We start from the raw sequence: 26,409 nt of genomic DNA, 5'->3' as shown, positions 1-26,409 counted from the left end.
CTTGAGTGCTTTTTCGTCCACATTGGCAGAAACGGGGTGCAGGTTGCAGAGTCCTTTTATTTATTTATTTTTGTGGGTGCCATACTTTTCAAGACTTCTCAAACAATTTCCTCTGCAATGCCGTCAGCCGCCTATTCGAGGTGAGTTTATCTTAAGGGAAATGAGGCGCATGACAACGTTGTTTTTTTTTCCACTTTACCCACAGCGAGGGCCTTCGCAGGGGCCGACGCATTGCCTGCGACAAAATGCCCAACTTTTGATATGCTTCGTTTCTTGTTGGGGAAAGATTTCAGTGCGAGCTTCGTTTGAAGAGCGAAAACAATTATGTATCTACGCTTTAAAGGGCATTTGATCAAAAGAAAATACCTTTCCACAGAGTTTCTCGTTGTCGTTAGTGTGTCCGATGTTCCGGTTAAGGTTAACAACTGGAGTGTGGATGTTTCCCGCAACGCGAAGCATTTTCACTTGGTAGTGGAAGCGGTGGCGTCGTCGGAACATGTCTTTTCGTGAGACTTTCGAGGTGTGATAAGGAGTTGTGTAGCGGTTCCGCGCCTATGCGAGTGTAAAGCCTGCAGGCTGTTTTCTTCCCGCCGCCGCGGTTTCCTGCTATGTTCAAGTGAGGTTGTCTCGTTCCGTTCGAATGTTGTTGTGGAGTTCACCCCTGGTGACCGGCATTCCCTTTAGGCAGTGCAATTCACCTTAGTTATCTGACTACTAGCCTTATTTTGCTCTGTTATTTAAATATATATTTGATTGCCGTTACAATCTGACACTGTGCTGAGGAAGGTAATTGGGAGACATCTATGATAAAGTTCGCTTGTGTATTGAAAGGATGCAAGCTCCATTACAAAATAGGTAATGTGTTTTATTTTAACTGGTCGCTCGAGGCATGCTATCTCGTGCTTTAAATATTTTCTCAGCCTTATTTTTTCTAGTGTTCAACACCTGAAGTTGTTGCTGCTACTTTTCGTCGGAAGGAAGGCGTGGGTATGTCCTTTTTCCAGTTGGATTGGGAATGTTCATATCAAGAGTATATGAAAATGATCTATCATCACGCAACGAACTATGTTCCGCCACGGGTTTCACAAGAGAGGCACCTCATCACTTGTAGGGAGCTGCTGAATGAAGCTCAGAGGGAATGCAAGGGAGGCAAGTATGATCTTTCCTTCTTTCACTACCTTCGGTGTATGGAGATTCTCACTAAGGTGGGGATACCCTCTACATACAAAGATTCAATGGTTCTGAAGAAGCAGTGTATGGATGCCATTGAAGCCCTCATGAATAGCGCTCTTAAAAATCACTATGAAAAAATGGTTAAAGAATTAAACTCGAAGAAGGAAGGAGTTGATGTTTTAAGTGTAGGGGATCCCTCTGTAGTTAATGTGAACAATGAGGAAGCTGAACATTTGAAGCGTAGGGAGGTGCTTCTGAAAAATGAGCGCGGTACTTTGGATAGTTGGAGGGGAGAGATAGGAGAAACGCGTATACCCTACAATCAAATCTATAATACCACTGTGGATTATCAGTATTGGAATCGTGATGTTGCAGCAACCGTGGCATCAGATGGTGTAGTTGTTCCGCCACGATCCATACCGTGTGCTTCCCCTAACGCTTACTGCAAGTGGACATATAACTCTAGTTTTCAGGGTAAGTGGAACCCTAGACGGGGAATGGTTAATCTTGGTAATACTTGCTATTTGAATAGCGTCGTACAGACGCTTGTTTCTACACCATTGGGGGCTTATTTTCTGGGTGACAAGTATACGCTTGATGTCAGTACTGCTGGGAGGCAGACTTGTAGGCTGGTCAACTCTTTCACTTTCATTGTTCGAGAGTTGAACCGCAGGGACTGCGCTGCCCCTGTGAGTCCTTCACCATTTAAAAAAGCGATGGGAGAGGTTAATGAAGCGTTTTCTGGTTTTGGGCAACAGGATGCAAATGAGTTTCTGAGAGTCCTTCTTGAGGGGATACACGACGGGTTGAATGATCGAAGAACGGTCAAAGCCGTTCCGAGTGACGCAGACACTATCGAATTCAGTGATGCGGAGTTGGCGAAACGCCACTGGGAGCAATACACGCAACAAAACAATTCTGTTGTCGTTGATAACTGTGCATTTCAAGAGCGGAGTTCTATTATGTGTTTAGTATGTCGAAGAATTAGTAGGTCTTTTACATGTTCGTTGGGAATCGACGTTCCCATTCCTGCCGGGACTGGGAACATTTGCCTGGAAGACTGCTTCAGACTATATTGCAAAGAAGAGGAGTTGGATCTTGATTCAGCGTATCACTGCCCTTCGTGCAAGCAAAAGGTCAAAGTATCGAAACAGCTTTTGTTGTATTCACTACCGACCCTGTTGTTTGTAACGATCAAACGTTTTCGAAGCGATGGCGCTATATCGATGAAATTAAATGACCCCGTTTTCTTTCAGAAAAAGATTGACTTAAAACCCTTCTTGTGTTCGACAGAGAAAAACACCATATACGATTTAGTCGGTGTGGTGAACCACAGTGGGAGCACGACCGGCGGCCACTACACTGCTGATTATTATGATAATCATTGTGGGTGGTCTTCAGCTAGTGATGAGCGAGTCTCTAGGGCGGACAAACCTGACTATCGACTTGTTTATATTCTGTGTTACGTACGTTCTGCTTAGGAAGTTGCTTAGCGAGGGATGTACTCAAGGTGGAGTTGAATGAGCAGTAAAATACCGCTGGTAAAGGTTTAATTACCATCACATTTATCTACTTCCCTCTTTTGAGAGCATATGAAGCTGTAAATGCTATTTTGTCTCTATAATTTATATTGTGGGTTTTGCCTCCTGACAGCAACAAACCTTATTGTTAATGATATGTTGGTGCTTGTTTGTGTGATATGCTCATTTCGTATAGGTGCTAGGCTGTTATTACTCTGATGGGCTCTGAATGCTCAAGGCATTCGAACCAAACCGAGCTGCGGGATGAGCGATTTTGCAGCAAGCGTAGGCAGGTGTTAGATGCAACACTTGCGCAAGCTCCACGCCCACCATCCTTTGTAAATTTGTCGAATGACTATCGTTGTTGCTGTGGTGCAGTGGGACCAGGTGGACTTAGATTTGCAGAACCGCCCAATAGGGGCAGCACCACGGGTCCACCCCGCGATCACCGGCCTGGTATCACGGGGAACCGTCGGTCAGAAAGACCCGGTAATTTGGGGCAAGTGTCTTCCCTTTATCCGGCCGTGGAGCCACACAGGGGGTTACCCTCACGTGACCAGCCTAAATCCACTCTGTTCCCGCAGTCGTGTCCGAAGGCTTCCACATCAAAGGTCAATACTCATGTGCGTGCGCGATCTGAGCCCCACACACGCGGTGGCCGAAGAGCAGGGTCGAAAATATCAGTGGCAAATGCCTCAGGGAGCAGATCGAAAAGGTCAAAACTGACGTCATATGTTGATGATAATGAAAACGTACAGGGGGTGCACGAATTTCGAAAGAAATTAATTTTTCTCTCTCTGGAGGAAGAAAAGGAGCGCTTGCAGATCTCAAACGAGAGATTAACTGGGTTCTGTAACATGGAAGATATTTTTGTGCGTTCCATGAAGGGCACACCCCATTGCAGCGCCGAACTAAAGTTGTTTTCGTTGCAGGGGAGGAGGAGAGAATTCATACGGGAGCAGGAGCACAATGAATGGAGACAGCTTTTGTTTTCGGTTAACCAAACACTACTCAATAGTTCTTTGGACGGTAAAGCGAAGGGATTTGCTTACTCCCATCTAGATGAAAATTCACTGTATTGGCCGTCGCCAACTTCGGAACGCGGATGTATTAGACGACCCTTCACCGCAGCTGAGCTGAATCAACTGGCCAGATCAAACTCTGAAACGGATTTTTACGTATCCAGCGACGGATTGAAGAAACCGACATCTCACGCTACTAAGATGTGTGCGTTGTGTGAAGTTGCTCTGAAGAATGTACTAAGTGAAGACATTATAGATATTGATAGAATAAATAGAAAGATAGCGCGACAAATTTATCTGCTAAATGAAATTTCTTCTTATTGCAGCCCGACAGACTCTGGCTCTTCTGCCTGCAGCAAGGAACGGGTTGCAGGTATGTGTCCTTTAACTACCAACGATAATCTACAGTCGGTGGCGTGCCGTCCCCTTCGCTTACCGCCTCGTGCCTCCACAACCACATGCACATCGTACCCAGTGGGGCACTCATGTTGTGGGTCGGTAAGTTCCACATCAAAAGGGTTGCCGGACTATTTAAGAAAAGAGTGTAACTTCGCTACAAGAAAAAGACTAGTATCGCTTCTACAAGAGTAAGTTACTTCTCAATTGTCTTGTTCCAAATTTAACTTTCGTGGTGTTGTTATTGTACATTTCCCCTTTGTTATCGTGCTTCTTTTCGGATGTTGTCACGCTATCTTCCATTAATATTCCATGGACGGGGCACCTTAACATTAAGCATGGCTTTTTTCCCTTGAAAATTTTCTATGTTCGTTGATAACATCTTTTTCAGTCATTAAAATCGCTGTTGTGACAGTTTTATTGTGGTTTATCTTCTTCGTATCGCACATATATACCAAAGGCATCTGACTAGGCAAGCATCAAACATGAAGCGTACACGCAATGCTTTGTTGTCATCAGAACTACTATGCAAGGTTATGAAAATTACAGAAGAACCACGCGTTGTGAAAGAGCTGAGTGATATTTTACTCTTTCCCCGGGTTAAAATAAACTCTTTGCCCTTCGTTCCACCTCCCAAGTGGACTACAGAGCTCAATCGCAGACTGCAGAAGAGGTTTCCGGAACTTAGCCGGAAGCGACACATTTTATTCACACGTGCATTTATTCATCCTAGTTTTACCGCACCAGAGGCAGCTTCATCGACTATGAATGCATCTATTGGGTTGGGCGAGTCCTTACTGCTTTCTGTTGGTGGGCGTTTAGTTGTCAGTATATTTGATGACCTGAGACGTGATGAAGTAATTTCGTTGGTTTCATTTCTATCCTCCGATGCAGCCCTCAGCCACCTTTTGCGTCACCACTGGGAGTTGGAAGATATGGTATTAACAGATGCATCAGTACAACTGTTCCAACCAAAAGCAACGCCCTCTGCCTCTAACATTGTATCGTGGCTGCCAGATCAGAGGGGAAAACAGGTCCCTGATCAGTATTGTGCTGGAGCAGTAAAGGCAGTGATTGGAGCAGTGTTTTTAGATGGGGGCCTGTCGTTAGCCACGCAGTTCATCTTCCAACACGTTCTTGAGGCACTAGAATAGTGGTATACATTACGGTTAGTGCAACGCTGGGTTACTGTCTATTTTGTTCTCAAATATTTTTAAAGAAGAGTTTTCAATGAAGGAGTTGTTTTGCTTATTTACCTATTTCTCTTTTTATTTGTTCAATTTTTCCTTTAGAGCTTCAATGAACCACCCTGATGAACTTGAAGGGTCGGCGACCTCTGGGGTTCTCTGCCCACTGACAGCATATGAGGAGGTTCCCCCGACGAAAACAAGGAGCCAGATAATTAAGGAACAACTGTTAGATTTAGAAAATTACTCGTTCGAAATCCCTGACCGGCCGGAAGGTGATCCGTCAGGGAAATTGGCCTATCTGGACATGTGTGAACAGCTACACAAGGAGTCATTTATGAAGTTTCCTACCCACAGCGTCGCGAACAGTCTTTGCGAGGGCAAAGAATCATTGGACGTCAGTTTTTTTGCCCTTGGAAAGAAAGGAAGTGCTGCGTTGGCTGCCGCTCTGCGAGTTAATCTTACAATCAGAAAACTTTCCCTCTTGAGGAACCACATTACTCCTTCGGGTGCCATGGAGATTGCACGGGCGCTTTCCGAAACGAAGGTAGTCTCCGATCTTGACTTAAGTGAGAACTTGCTGGGGCTGACAGATGCAGATGATATCCAAGGGGGTGCCGTGGTAGCTGAGTTCCTTAAGCCAGGAAACGTTTTGAAGACGCTATCCCTCCGGGACAACAAGTTAAGTGACCAGCATGTCACTGAGTTTGCGGAGGCGGCAATCGACAACACTGAATTGCACTCTCTTGACCTGAGCTTCAACAGGATTGGTTACATTGGTGCCATTGAATTAGCAAACATTCTTTCTAAGAACGCAGACCTTCAGGAAATAAATCTAGAGTGGAACCAATTTCAAACGATTGGTAGCCGCCATATACTTGCCGAAGGACTTCTTTTGAACAACACAATCAAGCGCTTCAACATGAGTTGGAATGGATTAGATGATGCTTGTGGGGTGCTTGTAGGTCGTATTATTAGTGAAAATGATATTGAAGAGATTGTTGTCGCTCACAATAGAATTGGACCGGCAGGGGCGGAAGCTATCGCAAAGGGACTTCTTAATACATCTGCGCTAACCACACTAATCCTGGACGACAATCCCATGCAAAACGAGGGTTGCGCTGCAATTCTTCGTGTCGTCGGGGAGGCAGCTACTCTTACGAACGTTAGCCTTCAGCAATGTCGATGTGACTCCAGCGTTGTGCTAGAAGCCGATCGAGTGATGAAGGAGGTTCGCCCGGATTTGGATATCCGAATATCTGAAGGTTGCTGTGCCAAGGTAGTGATGTAAATAATCATATGTGGAGGCATTGGCGGAGTGTACTCGCCTGTGGTTAAATGGAGAGGTTACGCTGGCAGAGATTTCTCTTTTTTTTTTTTTGAAAGCTTAGTGTGTGTAGGGATGCCTATCGATGATGCACACCCTTCTTACTCCACAGTGACCCTCTTTATTGTATTTGTTGCTAAGCAGCTTTCGTTTCCCCGAGTTCTTCTAATTCCACCCATTAGGCAGATTTGAAAGGAGCTGACCTCGGAAATGGTCGATCGAATTGAAGCAACACTTAATCGTCTCATAGCATTCGGACCAGGTACGGCGTCTTATACAGATGATGCTGCCTTTTTGCAAAATGTTGCCTCTGCCATGGAGGTGGCAGGTGAGATTCCCGTTCTGACGGAAGCGTGCATGTCACTTTCTGTAGATCTACTGGAGAACTCGTCACCACAGTCTGCTGCTACTCACGCTGTGTTGACACTTCTCGCATGCTGTTGTATGCGGGATGACAACAGGGAACTAGCATCACGTTTCGGTATTTTTTCGTTATGTGTTCTTCTTCTTCGGAGCAGTGAGTTGTTGTGCAAGGACACTCTGTTGACTATTTTTGACCTGATAGGGACCCTCTGCATGAGCAGTGCTAGCACGCGACAGATGATGCGCCCATGTATTCCTTATGTCCTCGGGGTGATGAGAACTCATCCCGATTGCTTTCAGTTGTGCTTCAGCGGGGCCGTCGTGATCGGCACGTTGGTCATGCTGGATGCTGCGAACGCGGAATTGGCTGCGGAAAACGACTGTGTTCAGATTCTTCTCACGGCTTTTATGCGTGGACATGACAAACGAAAAGAGTTGCTGAATCGCAGACGCACATCTTATTCCCTACGTTGTCAAAGAGAGGAAGATGAGTCACGACGTCTATGCGACAACGTCATACGCTGGACGGAGGATGCATTGCAAAAACTTGTTCTGGCTCCATCTCCCGTGATTGATGCTAAACTAGAGGCTGCTGACTTTGGAAATTATGGGGACAGGGTAGAGGTTGACGAGCTCATGTGGAAGTTGAAGTTTGGGCGAGGAAAGATGTGAAGTTTCAGCGATGCTTCAACTGTTCGTGTGTTGTGAACATGGTCACTGCTATCATTCGTGCGCATTCGCATTGTATGTGTTCGCCGTGATCAGTTTTTCGGGAATTTGTGTGAGCTGAGGGGTAGCTGTTGATGTTATCGACGTGAAGGAGATAAGATCTGTTTCTAGTGTTCATACCTTCTTTTTCATTACACTGTTGTTAATTCTTCTGCACAAAGAAGGAAGAGCAATAGGGTAATAACAATAACACTTTCCGTTGCGGGAAGAAGCAAAGGTAAGAAAGTTTACACCAGCACAATGAGCAGCGCGGTAGATTCCCTGCTTGTACGCCTCAAGATTCCGGACCTAATCCCAAAGTTTAGGGAGATGAACGTTGATCGCATCATCAGCCTGCGCAAACTAAGTGAGGAGGAGCTTCGGACTGCCGTTCCCGATGATGACCAGCGAAACCGAATAATCGAAGCCATTAAGAACCGTGGGAGTAGTGAGAAGAGGACACAGGCCCCGGCTGCAAGCATAAATCCACCTCGTTCTACGGATGATGGAGGTCGCGGTGGCATGTCATACCCTCGTGGAGCACCCCGCGGTGGTGGTCCAGTGCGAGGACGAGGTCGCGGCGGGACTGGCAGCGCAGGCGAGGGTGGATTTCACGGTAGTGGCAGCAATAACGCTAACATGTTTCCTTCTCGCCAGCGAGTGTGCAACCACTTTCTTAATGGTGACTGCAGGTACGGTGACTCCTGCCGTTATAGCCACAACAAGGCACTGTGCCAGGAGGCGGCGGAAAGTGTGCCTCGACGCAACCACGATGCGACATCGTTGTCTGAGGATTTCAGTGAAACGTGTATTATTCCTACACACCGCATAAAGTATCTACTTGCGAACAGGGCTGATCGCCTTCGGAGTATACACAGCAAGAATCGCACACACAACAAGTCATTTCAACACATTGACCCCACCATCGAAAAATTCGAGCTCGTAATTTACGGGGCCGACCAGCAATCTGTTCAGGAGAGCAAGAAAATGATTCTTGCTTGTATTGGTGTGACACGTGAGGAGGAGCAGAAGAATCGTGTGCAGTACACAATGAACGAGTTGAGCAGTAATCAACGCGCGGCTAAATTTTTGGCAGCATGCAATATGAAGAACGAGGGCACTGTTCGTGAACTGTCGGAGGCATCACTGAGGAATATCATTTCGTTCTTCCGCTTTGAGAAGCAGCAGGATATACGTCACTTTTGGGTGAACACCAACAGCGAACACAGTAAGCTGGATATCATCGCCAACATAGTTGCCCAGCTACAGGGAGTACAAGCCATCATGTTCTGTGACCAGAAGCGTGTTGTGGATATGAGCAAAGTGGCATCTAAAATCACTCGCTATTTCAACGGTGTCTCCCCCCTGTTTCTCCACCGTGCCATCCCGAAGGAGGAGCGCATGAAGATGCTCCAAACTTTCAAAGACGGTAAACCTAATGAAAATGGTATTCGAGAACGTCTGCTTGTTACTAATGAAGACTATGCCAAACTGGCTCGGAAAACAATTGTTCCGTATGTTAATCTTGTCATTAACTACTCAGTCCCACGCTCTGAAGAATACTACCTACTTCAATCTCTTGTGGCGGGGCGCAGTGACACGGTAGGAGTTTCCATTGTGTGTGTTTTCCCGCACGAGCAGTCCCTATTTCAAGAATTGCAGCGGAACATCCCGTTTGAAGAGCTTGAGGAGGAAGGGAATTTCAAGGATGCCGCGGTGAAGCTGGTGTACGACACTGTGGACGAACCATTAACAGGTGAGGACGCCGACCCCCCAAGCAACTGGCATGAGCAACTGAAGCCCAAGACCCTGTGAAAAGAGTGACGTCGTATGGTCTCTTCTAATCGCAGTTGCCATTTCGTTCTGTCCCAATTGTCCACACCATGCACTCACCTCCTCTAACTTTAATGCGTGGGTTTCACCCCCTTCTGGGTGACTACGCGGTTGTTGCCACTCCAAAGAGAAAAAAGAGAAGAATAAAAAAGTGTCTGCATCTTTCTTTCGTGTGTCTTCTGCTTCGGTTCGATAGCCAATCTCATTTTGACAGTCCTCCAGAACACTTGGTTCTGCCGAGTTTGTGAAGTGGTGATGATGGCTTCGGAGACGTGTGGCAAGGGGAAATGGAGGGAGACATGTGGTATCTTTTCTTCTTTTTGAGTAACCCCTCTTTCAGTTATTTTCCCTTACGCATTGACGGTGCTCCTTCTAGCGATGGGGATGTTCTGCCGTGCCGTGTATATCGGGGCACTGTAGAGGAGGGCTGGGTGGCGACTTTGTTGAAGAACGTTTTATGATTGTGGGGAGGTGTGCTTGTTTACGCGTGTGTGCAGTGGGGGAAACGGAAAGGAAGGGAAATGCTTAGAGCCTCCACCAGGGACATTCAGCCTCTTTATTATTTACTATAACCACAGAAACAAGGGAGTTACGATAAAATCAACGCGGAGAAAAAATTTATATTGGTGTATCTGCACACACATATATATATATATATATATATGCACCCTGAAAAGAATGAAAGAAAATTAATTAAATAGCAAGAAGGAAGGAATGAAGGTCATCACTGTCGTATAATTGTTTATACGTGGGTGCGAGGGGCGCTTCAGGGGAAGGAAGGGAAGAAAAATACACGAACATGTGAGACGGTAGTTGACGCAATAAGGCAAGAAGGTGAAGCACATTGGAAACTACAGCGAGAGGTCATGCGGCTGGTGCTCGTATATACGGGACGGGGAAGGGAAAGAAGTGCGTATGTTTCCTTAGGTGTCGTGCCATGGAAACTTGTGGAGCAGAAGGAAAGAAGTATAAGGGAGGGGGGAGGAACTGTTATCAAGCGTAACGAAAGGATTATCGGAGGTAACTGAAGGTATGAGGTAGATTGAAGCCCACAAACGAGCTTACTGAGCAGAGAGGAATCAAGTGGAGTAGGAAAGGAAGACGGACATGTATTATTCAGATAAATCCGAGGGGCTCGGTGTGGGATGCGTTGTGCTGGGACGAGCAAGAGATTTAGGTGGCTCGAACTTAGTGTTGACAAGCGAAGGCAGCACGTAATCTCGTGCGTGTGTGTGTTATGCGGTACAGGGGGGAAGGCATGTATAGGAAAACTCTCTAGTCCACTTGAAGAGGAGACGGTTAACAGAGTACGAGGGTGTTCCGCAGATGGTGGTGGCAGCAATACCCGAAAAAACTTTACACGTATGAATCTGCCGCGGCTGGTGTCTTTGGGGAATTGAACACACGTCTCCTTCGTGTTCTCTGCCACTCGTTCATCTATGCAGGCACGGGTAATCGGGGGGAAGGTGTGCTTCGCTCTGCAAGCCGTGATTTTTTCTTCCACTTCTTGCTAATTACTTCTTTCGTTGCTGTTTTCGTTGTTTTAAGCCCGACATTTCCTCCCTCCTGGATCCGAAGAGAAAAAAAAATTCCCCAGTAAATGCGGGTCCGAGCAGCGGAGCTTCCTGCCTTCCCTGTGAGTAAATGGCGAGGTGGTCGTACACGCGGAGATGGAACTAGAAAGTGGGTGTGACGAGAAAGGGAATGTTATAGCGGGATGCTGTGAGTTTTACATGCGCAAGGAAATGAGCTGAATGACGACCTTGCGAATCAGCAAACAGAAACGGAAGGCAGCGAGTGAGGATTGAAGTGAACTCCTGTTTGGCTGTTGTTTGCGTGTGGTTAATGTACGAGGGCCCCTTCCTTTTTTTTTAAACATCTGTTGAGGGTTCCGCTGCTGTTGCCGATTGCTTTTCCTTTCTTTGCCTCCAGCTCACCACTTCCGAGGCAGTTCTTTTGGTGTCAGACCCTTCCCGCTCAGTGGCCCCATCTCCGTAGCTCACTGCAGTACTCGTTTGCACGCGTTGCTGCGGTTGATCTCATATATATATATATACTTTTTAAAACCTTTTTTGTATTCCCTACTATTTCTTTCGCCTTCTGGGCCCCACAAGGAGTACATGCGCCGCCGGGGTAACGAGCTCAAGTAACCAAAAGCAACACACCAGGGAACGAAGGTGTATGCGGGAGGGGACGCCTTGTCGGTGTGACCCTCCCCACAGTTCCCCTTTCTTTTGTGATGTCTTTCCACTTGCCTTTGGTGCTCTTGATGGGAGATTGGAAAGTACCTAAAGTCGCTCTTCTCTCTTTTGTGAATGATCTGTCTTTACTTTTCTCACATACGTATTTTTTTTTACGTGGCCTTTTGGCATTTATTGTGTGAGCGGGTGCCAAGTGAAGAGCAATCTTTCTCGGAACCAATCACCGTCATTGTCATCGAAGCCTGCTGAGCGTGTAAACAATATCTAAAGGAAGAGGGATATCAGACTACTAAGGTTAACTTTTTGTACAAGTGAGGACCGCCCTGCGGCAGTAAGGTAGTTGCCATGGCGAAATATATCGCAGGGCCAAATGTCGAGCTATCGCTAAAGGAAATTGTGCACAGGGCCATTAAGAGGGCCTTTCCGTCTATAAACCCACCCGAGATTCTTATTACTCTGGGCAAGACGACAGAATATCAATGCAACAACGCTATGGGTCTTGTCAAGCTTCTCTCTTCCGCTTCGCCGCCGATAAAGACAAGCCCGGCACTGGTTGGAGAGGAGCTCAAGAAGAATCTTGAAGAAAATGACATGATTGAATCCTTTGAGCCCACACCACAGGGTTTCATCAACATCACCATCAAACCAATGTGGGTTGCCGGTACCGTGGGGAAGGTGCTCCGGGAGGGAATTCGTCCACCGAACCTCCCCAAACAAAAGGTGCTTGTGGACTTTTCTTCGCCGAATATTGCCAAGGAGATGCACGTTGGCCACCTCCGTTCCACAATAATCGGTGAGGCCATTTGTCGCCTGTTTGAATTTTGCCAATATGAGGTTCATCGCATCAACCATATTGGTGATTGGGGAACTGCGTTCGGGATGTTGATCTTATTCTTGAGGCGTAAGCACCCCAATTTCACTGAGGAGGTGCCAAACATTTCAGATCTAACTACGTTTTACCGTGAGGCCAAGAAGTGCTTCGATGAGGACGCCGAATTCAAAGAACAGGCACGACTGCAAGTCGTGAAGCTGCAAGCCCTGGAAGAGGAATCCATGAAGGCATGGAAAATTATCTGCGATATTTCTCGAAAGGAGTTTCTTCAGATTTATGAGCGTCTTAACGTTACCATAGAAGAGCGGGGTGAGAGCTTCTACAACCCACTCATTCCTGAAGTGTTGAAACTGTTGGATGAGGCCGGCAAACTCGTGGAGAGCAATGGTGCGAAAATTACCGTTCTCTCTGACAAAAAGTCGATATCTGCACTGGACGCAAAGGACATGGCGAAGTTGGCCGCTCCGCACTTGTTGTGGGCCGGTAAGGACACTCGTGTCGAGTTCCACCCCAATATGATTACAGCCATGCGTGAAGTCGGGGTTCTAAAGGGTGAAGAGGGTAATGAAACCGTTGCTTTATCTAAGAAAGATGCAAAACCCCTGAAAAACTTCGACATTCGTACAGACGTGGACAAACTAGTATCGCTTTTACAGCCACTCTTCAAGAATAAAATGTCTCCTCTTTTCCGCGAGGTTTTTGAGGCTGCGGGTATCGTTGATGGGGAGAACATTACCATCCCCCGCTTCAGCTTCCCACTCATGATTGTGAAAAGCGACGGCGGTTACACGTATGACACAACCGATGTTGCGACTATGTATCATCGATTTGTCTTGGAGAAGATGGACCGTGTGGTTTACTGCACGGATGTTGGGCAGTACGAGCATCTGCGCATGTGTGCCGATTTGGCGAAGGATATGGGGTGGATGGACAGAGGCACCTGGAGCCATGCTGGCTTTGGGTTGGTAACAGGAGCGGACGGAAAGAAGATCAAAACTCGCAGTGGAGAATCCGCGAAACTAAAGGACTTGCTCGATGAGGCCGTCGAGCGGTCACGCGCTATTCTTGAAGAACGCGAGAAGGGTGACCGTGCTCAAGGCCACACAAAGGAGGACATTGATGAACTATCGAAAAAAATCGGAATCGGTGCAGTGAAGTACTTCGACCTGAAACAGAGTCGGCTCAACGACTACGCTTTCAGCTACGAAAAGATGCTGGACTTATCGGGCAACACGGCTGTCTTCCTTTTGTATCAGTATGCGCGTCTTTGCTCAATTGAGCGTAAGTGTGGCGTTGATAGGGAACAATTCCTGAGTTCTGAGGTTGTTATTGAAACTCCGCAAGAGAAGAAACTGGCCCTCTGTGTACTGCGCATGGATTCTGTCGTGATCAGGACAGTTGACGACCTTCTTCTGCACCATCTAACTGATTTCGCCTACGAGCTGGTGTCGTGCTTCTCTGACTTCTTCCAGAATTGTAAGGTGATTGGGCATGAGCAGCAGAATAGCCGGCTTTGCCTCGTGGAGCTTACCCGCTTGACGCTGAAGCAAGTGCTTGATATCCTTAACATAGACGTCGCCGAGAAGATTTGAGAGAGCCGTTTGGGAAACGTTGCAACTACCGCAATATCGTCGGACCAGAAACTGAATGCATAACCGCGCTCACAAGCATAATCTCTTGTAACAAGCGCGTTGGGTGCGATGATGCGTACGGACGGGAGTGTGGCAGCGATGTTGTTGAGATGGAGTAAGGCAACGTGGCGCTTTCCACTCGTTGGGTGCTTTCCCATGCGGTTGAAGCTTGATCTGACTCTCAGGGGGTTTGGCTGAAGAGCATGCAGATTCGGGTGAAAGCAAATGTTCGAGTGGGAGTGTGTAATAAAATAATGCTACAGAACCTAAGCTTCAGTAGATCTTTGATAAGTATTTTCCTCCCCTTCCCGTAGCTGATCCGCAGTGCCTTGAGGGCGCAAGCAAGAGGTGTGTGACGTGTGAACAGTCTAGTTTCTCCCAAGGAAAGGTTGGGTGGGGGGGGGAGTTAATGATTTTCCACGATTTAATCTTCCAGAAGCTGCTGATGATACGGAGGCTCGTGAGTTGTGAGCGATCTTAGTGTCATAACATGGATTGCGTGTATATCTGTGCGTTGAAGAGATCTGTATCATTTTATTGGACATTAGGTCTTTTTTACTCTTGTCTACACGGTCTTATTTTTATTTTGAAGTGTTTCACACATGGCGCAGAGCTGGTTCAAGCGACATCCTCTTGGTATCTATCCGCGTGGTAATGCGAAGAATTTAGATGAGTTGGTCTCCCCGAGGTTCGGTATTCTCTCAACCCTCCAGTTTGCCAGCAAGGGTCGTGCTGGTAAATGTTGTATTCTTGGATCACAACCAGCAGAAGAGGCGTTTGTTGACGTGATGCTCCACCTTCTTTCATTCGTCGCTGTGGATGATATGTGCAGGTTATCGGCTGTATGCACGGGGTGGTATTGCTTTATTCATGCATCAGATGCGTTCAAACAGGCCCATGGGTTGCTTTCACCTACGTATACGTGCTTCGAAGGCAGCTGGAAGGAAACAGCCATTCGTCGCTTTATCAAATTACGCTCCAAGCAAAGGTTAAATACGGCAAAGCGGATGCGTCTGGAGGGTGGTACACCTGGGGTTGGGGAAACTGTGAACTTGTCCCATCGTCCGGTGATGGTGAAGCGCGCCTTTTACAATGATCAGTTGTTTCAGGCATGGATGTGCACCATTCTTCCCTGCCACTACCATCTCCGACAATCAAGTATTGCCGGCACCGCAACTGCAAATCGGCAGCCAAGTGTATTGTCGGCTCGGGGTCGATATCGTAGTCCACTCAAGGAAGTTCCGCGGTGCAGCGGCTTGTCAGTAGACGAGTTCCGCGCTCGATTCGAGGAGACTAATTTACCGGTTATTATAGCAGACGTGGCCACTGAATGGCCTATTTACAAAATATTGCAGGAGAAGTTTGAAAACCTTGCTGTAATGCAGAAAAAGCTCTTTCGCCCCGGCACGCGTCCTGACGTCCCAATGTGCTGCGAACACACAACCATGAGTGTCGCTGATTATGTTCGGTACGCTCGGGACCAGACCGACGAGCGTCCTATCTACCTCTTTGACTCAGAGTTTGGTACTTTTATGGATGTAGAGTCGCTGTACACTGTTCCCGAGTATTTTAGCCGTGATGATTTTTTCAAGGTTCTTGGTGGTGCGCGGCCCAAGTACCGTTGGATAATTGCCGGACCACGCCGTGGTGGAAGCAGTTTTCATGTGGATCCCAACTATACCAGCGCTTGGAATGCTAACTTGACAGGGCTAAAGCGGTGGATTCTGCTTCCACCTGGTCACACCCCCGCAGGGGTGTTCCCCAGTGAAGACATGTCGGAGGTTGTAACCCCCGTTTCTTTGACGGAGTGGTTGCTGAATCATTACGATGCCACAGTGGAGAAGTGGCGTGACGTTGCGTACGAGTGCGTATGTGGACCAGGGGATATTATGTTCATTCCTTGTGGATGGTGGCACTTTGTTATTAACCTGGAGGACTCGGTTGCAATAACACAAAATTATGTGTCAAAGTGCAACCTCTCGAGTGTACTGAAGTTTCTCTCTGTCATGAAGTCTTCTATCAGCGGGATTGATGAGGATGTGGACAATTGCGACACGAGCCGAATGGTAGAGACGCGCCGCGCTAACTTCGCTGAAGAATTTGCCGCGGCGATGCACTTGTCGTACCCCGAGTTGATGCAGACTGTTGCTGGCGAGGCTAAACGTGAGGCAGAGGAACGACATGAGAAAAAGAAGATGCGAGCTGCTCTTCCGTTGTTGGATGTTGGTAGCAACGGCTTTGCGTTCAGCTTCTGATCAGTCTTACTTCACGTTTTTTTAATCTATGTTAAACAGTTAAGAGTACTAAGGTCATGATGTGTGAGGGAGGTTGGTGGGTATATACGTACCGTGGGTAGGGTGTGTTACCTCTGAACTTGTGTACGGTGTGTGAAAGCACCTTGATTTTTTTTCTACTTTGAGTTTCGCCCCCTTTTTTTATTATGCGTGCATATTTATCGTTTATCACACGGATCTGGGGGTTGCCATAGGCGTGAATTTCCCTTGTACATGGGTCTTTTAACGAGGTATTATGAGAAACTGGCCGAGCAAGGTCGTTTGGAGCAACTGATCGTTTTTGGGATGTACGACGAACGGGTGTATGAGGTTATCGACCGTCATAAACTGGCGGGGAGTATTACTGCGTTGCTTCCATCGTCTCAAGCAGCCGCGTTTCTCTCTCGAGGGATGGCATACGACTGTGTCAATGAAGAGGTGCTGAGAAATTTCATTAAGATATGCATGATGTTGTCCACCTACAAGACTGTCGAAGAGGGGGCGAGTCTTGCGGAGCTTATAGGGAGTTGTGGTGTGCCTGAACACTATCGAATGAGTTTGTTTAACTTTAGTGAGACGTACAGACACATGATATTATCCAAGTCGTACTTTCCTCAACGGGCCGTGTTGAAGCTTCTGTCGTACATTTTTTGTGATGATGTACTTACTGACGCGGTGGCGCAGTTGCAGTACAAATCAGATATATTGAACCACGTGAATAAAGTTTATGTCGATACCCCAGATTTCATCTCGTGGCGCTTCTCTGTGCGGGTTTTATCGTTGGCAGGGGGCTACAACGAGGACCGTAGTGATGTGGAATACACTGACGCATTGACCCGTTTGGTCACTCGTACTATCCCCGAGTTCATTGTCTACTTCGGTGCAACATTTATGTACGCTATGATACGCCACTACCCCCGGCGTGTGCGTGGAATCACACCGCGATGGCTTGCCAGGCAGCGCGCCGTCTTTTCGGCCGCGTACTGCGCCTTTCTTGGGGTGTTTGTCAACTCCATCTTAGAGTATCGTGTTCACAAACATCGTATGCTGTATGAGCTACGCAAAAGCCAAGAATGCCGTCGCCGCCGTGGCGCTGAGAAACGCGGCGTCGATTACACTCCCAATACGTATTTTGACAGTCTTGAGGGTGTCACTCGCCACATTTACTCCATGCAGTTGACAACGTATGGTGCGTCCGCGTCGATGTTACTCCTTTCACTCGTTCCACTAGTGCCTGTGAAGTTCCCCAAGTGGATGGGTGACGTGGCATGGCGTCACCCATTTGTTCCACGACTGTTTCCGGCCATCCTTGGGATGCACGCTGCATCGCGTTGCATGGTTCCGTTCGTGTTTGCCCCTTTCACTATTATGACAGCTCTGCGTTTCAATGGGTGGTCCACCACATTGTATGACCGTTACGTGGAGTTGCGAATGCGGCTCTGGCACAGGAAGGTGGAAGCTGTTTTTGACACATCAACAGATGTTACCGATCTTGACGTTACAAGGGAGTCGAAAAAGAAGGGAGGGCTGGCCGGAAACTGATCCTGCTTGCCTTAAGGCGCAAACCCCCTGGTCGTTGTGTGCGTGCGCGTCTTTGTGTGAGTTGTAGGGATGTATGAGACGAAAAGTAAAAAAGAATAAGAGGGGCTGAGGTGGGTGTGACAGTTTGTGTGTGTGTTACTATATTTACATGTGGTTTAATTCTATCGGAATTTTGCGTGCCGCCGGGGCATATCTGTTCTTTGAAGGACTTTCGGCATTTGTTGCGTGCAACGGTACCGCTGTTCACGTGGGGATTTTCTTTCTACTGCACCTCGTTGTGGAGAAGTGAAAGCGAGCACTGTGTGTGTGTGTGTGCATTAACCTTCACTCTTACTCGCTATTTTACATTATTTGTGCTCATTTGAATACATTTTTTTTTTTCGCTTCAACCGAGCGACAAGCATCACTCACTCCGCGAGGAAAGTTTTGCAGCGCGTGGATAATGACTAGTGAGTGCGTTACCGTAAAGGTGAAACTAGGCGGTGCAGCATTGCCTGCCCACGATTTGATGCAACTGGAAAGGAGGCTTATCGGAGCGCGTTCCCTTATACAAGCGACGGAGAAAACTTTGAAGGAGACGGTGGTAGTGGTGTCACCAAACCTCAGAAAGGATGGTGATGAACGCAGGGACCACATTCTTAATGATGGAATGGTGAGTAAGCATACGCAACTTTCTTGGTATATTGTCGAAGACGTTCTTGCTGTGTACTACAGGCTCTCAACTCTCATAGAGGAGGAAGAGCGACAAGCGCGAATCCGTGTTGAACGATTTCACTCAAGCACTATCAATCAAATGCGTCGAAGACACAATGCAGACCACCTCAGTAGCGCTAAGTGTGTCTATGAGCGATCCTGCGTTGAAGAGGATGCCCACTGGGCTTTGAAGCTTGTGGCGCAGGAACATTCAGATTACCTCTTCTCCATCAAGATATTAGAAGAGGATGAGCGTCAGGACATTGCACGCCGTGTGGGGCTACCGATGCAAAATTCAACCCCGTTGCTGGGCTGGTCGCGCACACCTAACACTGTGTGGCAGCAGCCAGAACTCGCACCCTGGTGGGATCATTTAGAGGGGCCAGCTGGTTATTTCTGGGGCGTATCACCGAGTGGCGGCGTGGAAATGCCTCAGTGGAGTCATGTACACTGGGGAGACAATCCAGCCAGTGGGGGTTTCCAGTGTGTACCTGGTGAGTGGTGCCACCGCAGTAATCTTCAGTAGTGGTTGTTCCTTAGCTGCTCACTTTTATTCGTTTACCCAACCCCTTGTTATTTTTTTTTTGGTTACATCACGCATTGTAAACATGCACATATATATGTATGTGCTTGTGTGTGGTTTTCGAATTGCCACCACACACTCGCTGTACCTGGAATAGCTGCTGTGCGGAGAGTTACAGGGTTTCCAGTCTTACCGAGAGGAACGGGACGGGCGCTCGACAGTAGGAGCGGATATTGGAAAAGAATTTATATACCTACTCGAGGCTTGAAGTTGAAAAGTAATCTTGTTTTTTCTTTTTCGTCGTACTGTGGTTGAGCCCACCGGGGTCAGGGGAGCGCGATTTCTGGCATTCTCAAAATATATCTGTTCTCACACAAATGCTTGCAGCCATTTGAACTCGCTTAAAGGGTCAACCGAGAGGTTCTCTACGCGGCCTTCGGGTGTGGTTCAGGTGAGTGGGCATGCGTGCGACGAGGACCCCTTCTGCTGCATGCCTTGTCATTTGCCTCTTTCATCTGGGTTTATATAAAAAGTTGGTAGCAAGCGTAGGGCAGTTGCGTGTTTTTCTAACGTCGCGATAGCAACATCGCGATTTGTGTGCAGCCAGAGAAACGTGGTTTCCGCCCTCTGGACTCACTTCAGTTCGCGGGCGGTCGATGTCTTCATCTTTCTTGGTTCCTTTCACACTGAATGTGCGGCTATCAGTTTCATGCAGCAGCCTGCACGATGGTTTGGGTGGTCTTTTGTCGTTATTACGGGCCGATGACCACAGTGTGAAGGCAGGTACAATGTCGCGTGACCCATGTGCCGATGGGGAGAGACAGGATGCATTACGTCATCTTCTCAGCAGGGATGCCAGCGTCCTCTCGGAAATTGACTTCCGCGGCGACATCCCCGCCATTGAGGATTTCGCGTCCACTATCCGCAGTGTCGACAGCTTCGAGAAGGGGTATATTTCCCTTATTTTTCGTGAATATTGCAAGCGGATGGGTATAATTAGTGAGTGGAAAGCGTCCCTACAGGCTGCCCAAAGGGAGAGTTCGTTTCCCATATCGGGTGCGTTGCTGGACACAGTGATTGCCGAGGAGGCGAGTGCACGAGCGGAACTCCACACGTCCCGCGAGCATTTCGTGGAGTGGGCTAAGGGGGTGGCCCCACGGTGGTTGGAGACGGCTCGCAACATGGGAGCCTCGAAGAAAACAGAGGATGGGGCTGCTGAGAGGGCACAAAATCAATTGGAAACTGTGATTGCTCAGCAGTTTGGCTTCAGTGGCAACGACGTGGTGAACAGCGGCCCCCCGTCGTCTCCCAGGGTGACAGGGGCCAACAGTGACGCGTTGCGCCGACAGGCGATTGCGATGATTGAGCAAGAGCAGTCGCTGAGGAGACAAGAGGCGAAGACAAGGGTGGCGAGTCTACTTGAGCAGGAGGAACAGTTGCGTTGTCAGATGGAGGAAAGGCGCCAGAAGCGGGAAACCGAGGAAAAGCGGCACCACCAGGCCAATATGGAGGCATTCTGCCAACAGCTTAGGCAGGAGGAGGAGTCATTCCGTCAACGCATGGAGGCACGCGAGAGCGAGCGACTCCAGTTGCTTGAACACATTGAAGCAGAGGAGCAGTGGCTTTCTCAACGACTTGCTGATCGGGAGAGGCAACGTGCGCTGGAAATAGAGGCCAAGGAGAGAGCCGAGCGCGAGCAGCGAGAGTTGTACCGCGAGCACGTGGAGGCTGAGGAGGAGTTGCTTCGCAACCGTCTACAACAGTATGAAGCGTCTCGAAAGATGGAGGCTGAAAAGGCACGACAGAAGGAAAAAGAGGATCGTGAGGAACTCTACGAGCATGTGCTAGCCGAGGAGCAATTAATTCGACAACGACTTGAACAGCGGGAGAAAGAGGCTGAGCGGAGGGCTAGGTACGAGCTGTACCATGCAGGAAGAGCAGACGCAGGACTAGGCAACACAGATTCGACCTTGCCGGAGCATTCCTTCGGTACGCAGCAGCTCGTAGGATACCAAGCAATTAACAATTCATATACGGGTGTAGGATTGTGTGGGGAAAGGCAGGCCTTCACATCGCCCCAAGGGCATCCCCATTCTTATCATCAGCAGGTGCACTCTCTGCCCCATGTTCAGCATTACCAGCAACAGTATCTCCCACAGGTGATCACATCCCCAGCTCAACCCAGTTGCTATCCCGTTGCGCCAGCCGTCCCACAGCCCGCCACCGTTTACTCTCCCCTTACACAGTCAGTTGTTACACCACCTTACAATCACTACGTGTCTTATCACCCCCAGGGAGAGCTGCGATCTCCGCAGCCACCCCAAATGTTTCCTGGGAATCACCCATATTACTTGAACCGTTGAGTCCGTGAGCGCTTGTTTCGAGTCGTGAATAAGAAGATGCTTTTTGGCCGTGGTCTGGTCACCACTGGCATTGCTCGCCTTTGCAAAAGCACAAACTGGGTCTTTTTCTTAACTCGATTCTGGGCTGCACCGTTCTGCTTCCCGTTTTGTTTCTTTTAACCCATTTTTTTTGTTTCCACCCTTCTCATATCTAGGTGATAATTGTGCTTTGCCACGTGAAACTAGGAACATTTTTTTTGCCGCTGGAAGGTTGGTTTCCATAGCGACGGCGATTACTAGAGGGTTGTTGTCGTCTGGCAGGTATATATAAATAAAATATATATATATATATACACTGGTTAAGTGTGCTCCACAGGGTGTCTGAAGAATTTATTACATTTTTAAATTTGCTCGGTTTGTGTGTGCGTGTGATACTTGCCCTCCGCTCGTATGAAGCTGAGGGCTGACTCCCGTGGGGGTGGGGAGCAGGATATCAGGGCCAGCTTCGGCCACTCTACCCCACGTGACACTGGTGAGAGTCCATCTATTCAACCCGTGGAAGGCCCGATCCCCCTAAATTTCCAATACGACCCGAAAGTCACATCATTAGAGGGAGCGCTGCTCTTTGTTGGCCGCACCTCCTCTGCGAACGTGAATAGTGTCAACCAAAAGCATCTTCACGGTAACTCCGGTGTTGCAATCCCGAATTCACCGGAGCTGGTTGGAGGAAACCAGCCGCTTGCGTCCGCTCGTTCATCGGTGGCTGACAATTCTGATCAAAGCAGCGGTAAGAAAAAGAGTGCCGTCGGTACGGGATCTATAGGTGGCCGTCACCACGATCCAAACGCACCAGCAGCGAAAATCATAGTTAACGAGACGCAGGGGAGAACGTTGAATAAACCAAAGAGTGCCGCTGCCGACATCGTGAACGAGACTCCCCACGCTGAGGGCACTGGTGTGAAGAGTGCTTTTTGGGCTGTAGCGAAAAATGTAAGTGATAGAACTCCACTGAGCGGTCAGTCAAAGCCCCCACCTCGAAAAAATAGCAACGACGGCAGCCCAACCCCGGACCATGCGGGTGACGAGCCTATAGACGTGCGGGCGTGCAACTTTAAGTTCAAAATCATCCGAGAATTGGGTGGTGGAGGCTTTGGAAAGGTGTATCAGGCAATACTGGGTGACGGTAGGTTTGTAGCGGTTAAGAAGATGAAGATAACATCCCACGATAAGGTGATCGACAGAGAGGTCCGCGTGCTGAGCACGCTTCCGCCGCACAAACACTGTGTCCGTTACCTTGGCTCGAAGAGGAGCAGTAATCACTATTACATTTTCATGGAATACGTCAGTGGGGGTAGTATCCGTTACATTCGTAAAAGTGCTGGGGTGTTTGAGGAACCAGTGATGCGGCGCTGTGTGAAGATGGTTTTAGAGGGTCTTCAACACATTCACAGACACGACATCGTTCACCGCGATATCAAAGGGGAAAATGTTCTGCTTGACGAGAAAGGTTGCGTAAAAATTGTTGATTTCGGCGCATGCAAGGTTTTGAATAGCGGCCACAATACTGTGGGTAGTGTTGGCACACCGTATTGGATGTCCCCGGAGGTCTGCCGTGGGGAAGCGGCTACGGAGAAATCAGACGTATGGGGTGTGGGGTGCCTCTGTCTTGAGATGACAAATGAGTCGGGCATACCGTGGGAGTTCCATTCGACTGCCAACAATACGCAAGCTGTTCTCTATTCCATCGCGGCAGCAAAGAACCCTCCCAAAATCCCTCAACATCTTTCCCCAGCCGCTCGCGACTTCATTGCTTGCACTCTGAGGGTCGACCCGAAGGATCGCCCTACTGTGGATAAGTTGTTGCAGCATCCCTTCTTTTCGCAAAGCTATTCCGCTGCGCAACCTGTTGAACGTGAAGCGGTGATGTCGAGGGTGGAGAGCTTCGACTTCGTCAACACTATTTCAACTCTTTCTCAACCGGGAGATGCAGCAAGTACCGGCGGCAAACCACCTGTCGTGAACATCGGACCCGTAATGATTAGCACAGGTTGTAAGACTGTGGCGCCGAGTAAAGACAAGGAGAAATCTCAGTCGCCGACCTATCAACTCAAGGCAGCAAGCAGCGACGACGATGATGATTACTGCAGGGTGCGTAATGTTATTAGACCTCAGGGAAATCTTGAACGGTATCCCCCGCCAGGTACCCCCGGAGATGAAGGTATCATCGGGAAGCGCAAGAAATCTGTTATTGCGACCCCCTCTCGCGTGGGTAAAGATGAGGTTAAGGAGATGCTAGAGGTGACCCCGGCACCACAAGCACGTGCGACTGGAGTGGGGCCCCCTGCTGATGTTCGTGTGTCGCCCCTTCCCAATCCAAGCAGCAGTAGCCCGGTGAGGGTGGTGAGGGCTCAGCCGCCTCCACGGCAGAGGCGAAGCACCGAAGCGTCTAATCCTTCTTCAACACGTGTAAGTTCTTCCTTAACTTCTGGAAAACCTGCCGGTGACCCCCCTGTGACGAATTCGCTTGCCGAAGGAACAGCTAAGCGGAAAAAGACCAATGAGTCTGGCAAGTCGGCATCCGAACCCGGGCACAACGACGGCCGCCCAAGTAAGGATAATCCTGGGCGCTCAAATAGTTCTGCGTGGTGGCGGCCCAAACAGGGATCTGACACCAACAAATCGGTGATCAAGTGGTTGATCAAATAAAATGCGACATGGACTCAAGTTACTTGCCTGAGGTTTATTAATTTTAATTTACCTCGAAAGCGCCGTATATTCAGGCCTCTTTGTTTTATTCTCTCGTCCCCCCCTAGCCCCTGCCAACCGCCTGTGGCGAGACTTGGATGTACGCAGTGCGTATGCGTGTATATGCTTGCTATTGCTGCACCCATGTGGGAGCGTACTTTTTTTGACATTTTGGCGTGTGGTCATACGCCCTTTCGACTATCAAAAAGTGAGAAATCGTAGCCGAGGGCAGTGTGGTTCCCCGAGCTCAGCCCACAGCGGGAATGTTTGGGTACAATGTATACATATATCTGTATATATATATACATATATGCATATACATTGTGTTCATGCAGGCTTTTAATATATGTTTGTAGTGATGGTATATTCTATGTTCTTTAGTACATATACGGTGGTTAGTGCTAACTATACGTCCAAAAGCAGGCGTATTTTTCTCCCTACCCTGTTTTCTTTTCTTTTTCTTGCTCGTGGCGGTGAAGACATTGTGTTATTCCCCCTGCAACCTCTCAGGTAGTAGTTGCAGCGATGCCACCACCACCTTTGCCAAGCTGATACGGCGGTTCATTCATCGGAACAAAAAAGACTGAAAAAAAGGCAAGTTCATTTGGTGTCTGATGGAACTTGTTGATAATTATGGTTAACCATCACTCATTGCCGATGCCACATATCTTTTTTTAAGATTCAATTCCTTCTCTTTCTTCTCTTTCTAAACTATTCTGTGCGAACTGCAGGCTCCGTTGTAACAAACAGTTATGCCATCCGTTTCCCAGGAGAAACGTGACTATGAGGATCGCCTCAACGGCTGCCTCACGAAGCACAGCCGTGTGCTCTTCTGCCTGATGGACAATGTTCGCTCGCAGCAGGTGCACGGTGTACGCCGTGATCTCCGCGGTAAGGGTGAGCTGGTGATGGGAAAGAAGACGTTGCAGAAGAAGATCGTGGAGAAGCGCGCTGAGGGCAACAAGGCCACAGATGCTGATAAGCTGTTCCACCAGGTTTGCACCGATAAGCAGCTTCTGTGTGGCAACACATCGATGATATTCACGAACAGCGAAGTGTCTGATATCACCAGCGTGTTGGACAGCCACCGTGTTCAGGCGCCTGCGCGTGTTGGTGCCATTGCCCCATGTGATGTTATTGTGCCCGCCGGTAACACGGGTATGGAGCCGAAGGCAACGGCGTTCTTCCAAGCGTTGAACATCGCGACGAAGATTTCCAAGGGTACTGTGGAGATTGTGAGCGACAAGAAGGTACTGAGCACTGGTGACAAGGTGGATAACTCCACGGCGACGCTGCTGCAGAAGCTCGACATCTCACCTTTCTATTACCAGGTCGAGGTGCAATCCGTGTGGGACCGCGGTGTGCTGTTTACCCGTGAAGATCTCTCCGTCACCGATGCGGTTGTGGAGAAGTACCTCCTCGAAGGAATCAGCAACATCAGCGCTATGTCACTGGGTGCTGGTATCCCAACTGCCGCTACACTGCCGCACATGATTGTCGACGCCTTCAAGACTCTTCTCGGCGCCTCCGTTGCCACGAATTACGAGTTTGAGGAATACGACGGAAAGAACCTGCGCACAGCCGCCTTGGAGGGTAAACTCGGTGGTGGCGAAGCTGCTGCCCCCGCCGCTGCCGCTGCTGCCGCCGCCCCCGCCGCCGCTCCCGCTGCCGCCGCAGCTGAGGAGGAGGAGGATGATGATGACTTTGGCATGGGTGCTCTCTTCTAGTGATTTGAATGGAGTCTTCACTTATTTTTCTTATTTTTCATTTTCTCGTTGCTATGCGTCCATAGTTAATTGAATGTTTTGGTTTCATTCGTTTGTTGCAGACAGCCAAACCAGCAGAAACGTTTGTGAACCAGTTTTTCGTATTTGAAACGTTCTATTTTTCTTTTTCTTCTGTTGTTCTCCTCCCATCATAATCGCAAAATTTAAATTCCGTCTGAGCCGGAGAGAGTCGGATTGACCTACTATAAAACGTAGTTATGCCATCCGTTTCCCAGGAGAAACGTGACTATGAGGATCGCCTCAACGGCTGCCTCACGAAGTACAGCCGTGTGCTCTTCTGCCTGATGGACAATGTTCGCTCGCAGCAGGTG

General features: G+C 48.6%; 13 protein-coding genes across 13 annotated transcripts; all 13 read left to right on the top strand.

Annotated features, from left to right (window-relative positions):
• Positions 1-989: 989 nt before the first annotated feature.
• TEOVI_000372600 (ubiquitin carboxyl-terminal hydrolase, putative) lies at positions 990-2,654 on the top strand (the record flags this gene model as incomplete). Its single annotated transcript, XM_067226590.1, has 1 exon — positions 990-2,654. One exon carries the CDS (start codon positions 990-992, stop codon positions 2,652-2,654), a length of 1,665 nt encoding a protein of 554 aa, XP_067082691.1.
• A 257-nt stretch (positions 2,655-2,911) lies between these two features.
• Positions 2,912-4,306, top strand: TEOVI_000372500 (uncharacterized protein; the record flags this gene model as incomplete). The annotated part of the gene is made up of 1 exon (XM_067226589.1): positions 2,912-4,306. The coding sequence occupies one exon, from the start codon at positions 2,912-2,914 to the stop codon at positions 4,304-4,306; it is 1,395 nt and encodes a 464-aa protein (XP_067082690.1).
• A 290-nt stretch (positions 4,307-4,596) lies between these two features.
• Positions 4,597-5,265, top strand: TEOVI_000372400 (uncharacterized protein; the record flags this gene model as incomplete). Its single annotated transcript, XM_067226588.1, has 1 exon — positions 4,597-5,265. The coding sequence occupies one exon, from the start codon at positions 4,597-4,599 to the stop codon at positions 5,263-5,265; it is 669 nt and encodes a 222-aa protein (XP_067082689.1).
• Positions 5,266-5,410: 145 nt separating this feature from the next.
• TEOVI_000372300 (leucine-rich repeat protein (LRRP), putative) lies at positions 5,411-6,589 on the top strand (the record flags this gene model as incomplete). Its single annotated transcript, XM_067226587.1, has 1 exon — positions 5,411-6,589. The coding sequence occupies one exon, from the start codon at positions 5,411-5,413 to the stop codon at positions 6,587-6,589; it is 1,179 nt and encodes a 392-aa protein (XP_067082688.1).
• A 246-nt stretch (positions 6,590-6,835) lies between these two features.
• Positions 6,836-7,660, top strand: TEOVI_000372200 (uncharacterized protein; the record flags this gene model as incomplete). The annotated part of the gene is made up of 1 exon (XM_067226586.1): positions 6,836-7,660. One exon carries the CDS (start codon positions 6,836-6,838, stop codon positions 7,658-7,660), a length of 825 nt encoding a protein of 274 aa, XP_067082687.1.
• Positions 7,661-7,957: 297 nt separating this feature from the next.
• On the top strand, positions 7,958-9,511 carry TEOVI_000372100 (zinc finger protein family member, putative; the record flags this gene model as incomplete). The annotated part of the gene is made up of 1 exon (XM_067226585.1): positions 7,958-9,511. The coding sequence occupies one exon, from the start codon at positions 7,958-7,960 to the stop codon at positions 9,509-9,511; it is 1,554 nt and encodes a 517-aa protein (XP_067082686.1).
• Positions 9,512-12,075: 2,564 nt separating this feature from the next.
• On the top strand, positions 12,076-14,154 carry TEOVI_000372000 (arginyl-tRNA synthetase, putative; the record flags this gene model as incomplete). Its single annotated transcript, XM_067226584.1, has 1 exon — positions 12,076-14,154. The coding sequence occupies one exon, from the start codon at positions 12,076-12,078 to the stop codon at positions 14,152-14,154; it is 2,079 nt and encodes a 692-aa protein (XP_067082685.1).
• A 641-nt stretch (positions 14,155-14,795) lies between these two features.
• On the top strand, positions 14,796-16,448 carry TEOVI_000371900 (Cupin-like domain containing protein, putative; the record flags this gene model as incomplete). The annotated part of the gene is made up of 1 exon (XM_067226583.1): positions 14,796-16,448. One exon carries the CDS (start codon positions 14,796-14,798, stop codon positions 16,446-16,448), a length of 1,653 nt encoding a protein of 550 aa, XP_067082684.1.
• A 252-nt stretch (positions 16,449-16,700) lies between these two features.
• TEOVI_000371800 (uncharacterized protein) lies at positions 16,701-18,008 on the top strand (the record flags this gene model as incomplete). Its single annotated transcript, XM_067226582.1, has 1 exon — positions 16,701-18,008. The coding sequence occupies one exon, from the start codon at positions 16,701-16,703 to the stop codon at positions 18,006-18,008; it is 1,308 nt and encodes a 435-aa protein (XP_067082683.1).
• Positions 18,009-18,450: 442 nt separating this feature from the next.
• On the top strand, positions 18,451-19,227 carry TEOVI_000371700 (uncharacterized protein; the record flags this gene model as incomplete). Its single annotated transcript, XM_067226581.1, has 1 exon — positions 18,451-19,227. One exon carries the CDS (start codon positions 18,451-18,453, stop codon positions 19,225-19,227), a length of 777 nt encoding a protein of 258 aa, XP_067082682.1.
• A 653-nt stretch (positions 19,228-19,880) lies between these two features.
• On the top strand, positions 19,881-21,587 carry TEOVI_000371600 (uncharacterized protein; the record flags this gene model as incomplete). The annotated part of the gene is made up of 1 exon (XM_067226580.1): positions 19,881-21,587. One exon carries the CDS (start codon positions 19,881-19,883, stop codon positions 21,585-21,587), a length of 1,707 nt encoding a protein of 568 aa, XP_067082681.1.
• A 429-nt stretch (positions 21,588-22,016) lies between these two features.
• On the top strand, positions 22,017-24,272 carry TEOVI_000371500 (protein kinase, putative; the record flags this gene model as incomplete). Its single annotated transcript, XM_067226579.1, has 1 exon — positions 22,017-24,272. One exon carries the CDS (start codon positions 22,017-22,019, stop codon positions 24,270-24,272), a length of 2,256 nt encoding a protein of 751 aa, XP_067082680.1.
• A 791-nt stretch (positions 24,273-25,063) lies between these two features.
• On the top strand, positions 25,064-26,038 carry TEOVI_000371400 (60S acidic ribosomal protein P0, putative; the record flags this gene model as incomplete). The annotated part of the gene is made up of 1 exon (XM_067226578.1): positions 25,064-26,038. The coding sequence occupies one exon, from the start codon at positions 25,064-25,066 to the stop codon at positions 26,036-26,038; it is 975 nt and encodes a 324-aa protein (XP_067082679.1).
• Between the last annotated feature and the right edge of the window lie 371 nt (positions 26,039-26,409).

Source organism: Trypanosoma equiperdum (assembly GCF_001457755.1).
Source record: "Trypanosoma equiperdum strain OVI genome assembly, contig: ctg_800, whole genome shotgun sequence".
Lineage (NCBI taxonomy): Eukaryota > Euglenozoa > Kinetoplastea > Trypanosomatida > Trypanosomatidae > Trypanosoma > Trypanosoma equiperdum.
Note: the sequence above shows the minus strand (reverse complement) of the source record. Positions and strands in the feature narration are given on the sequence as shown.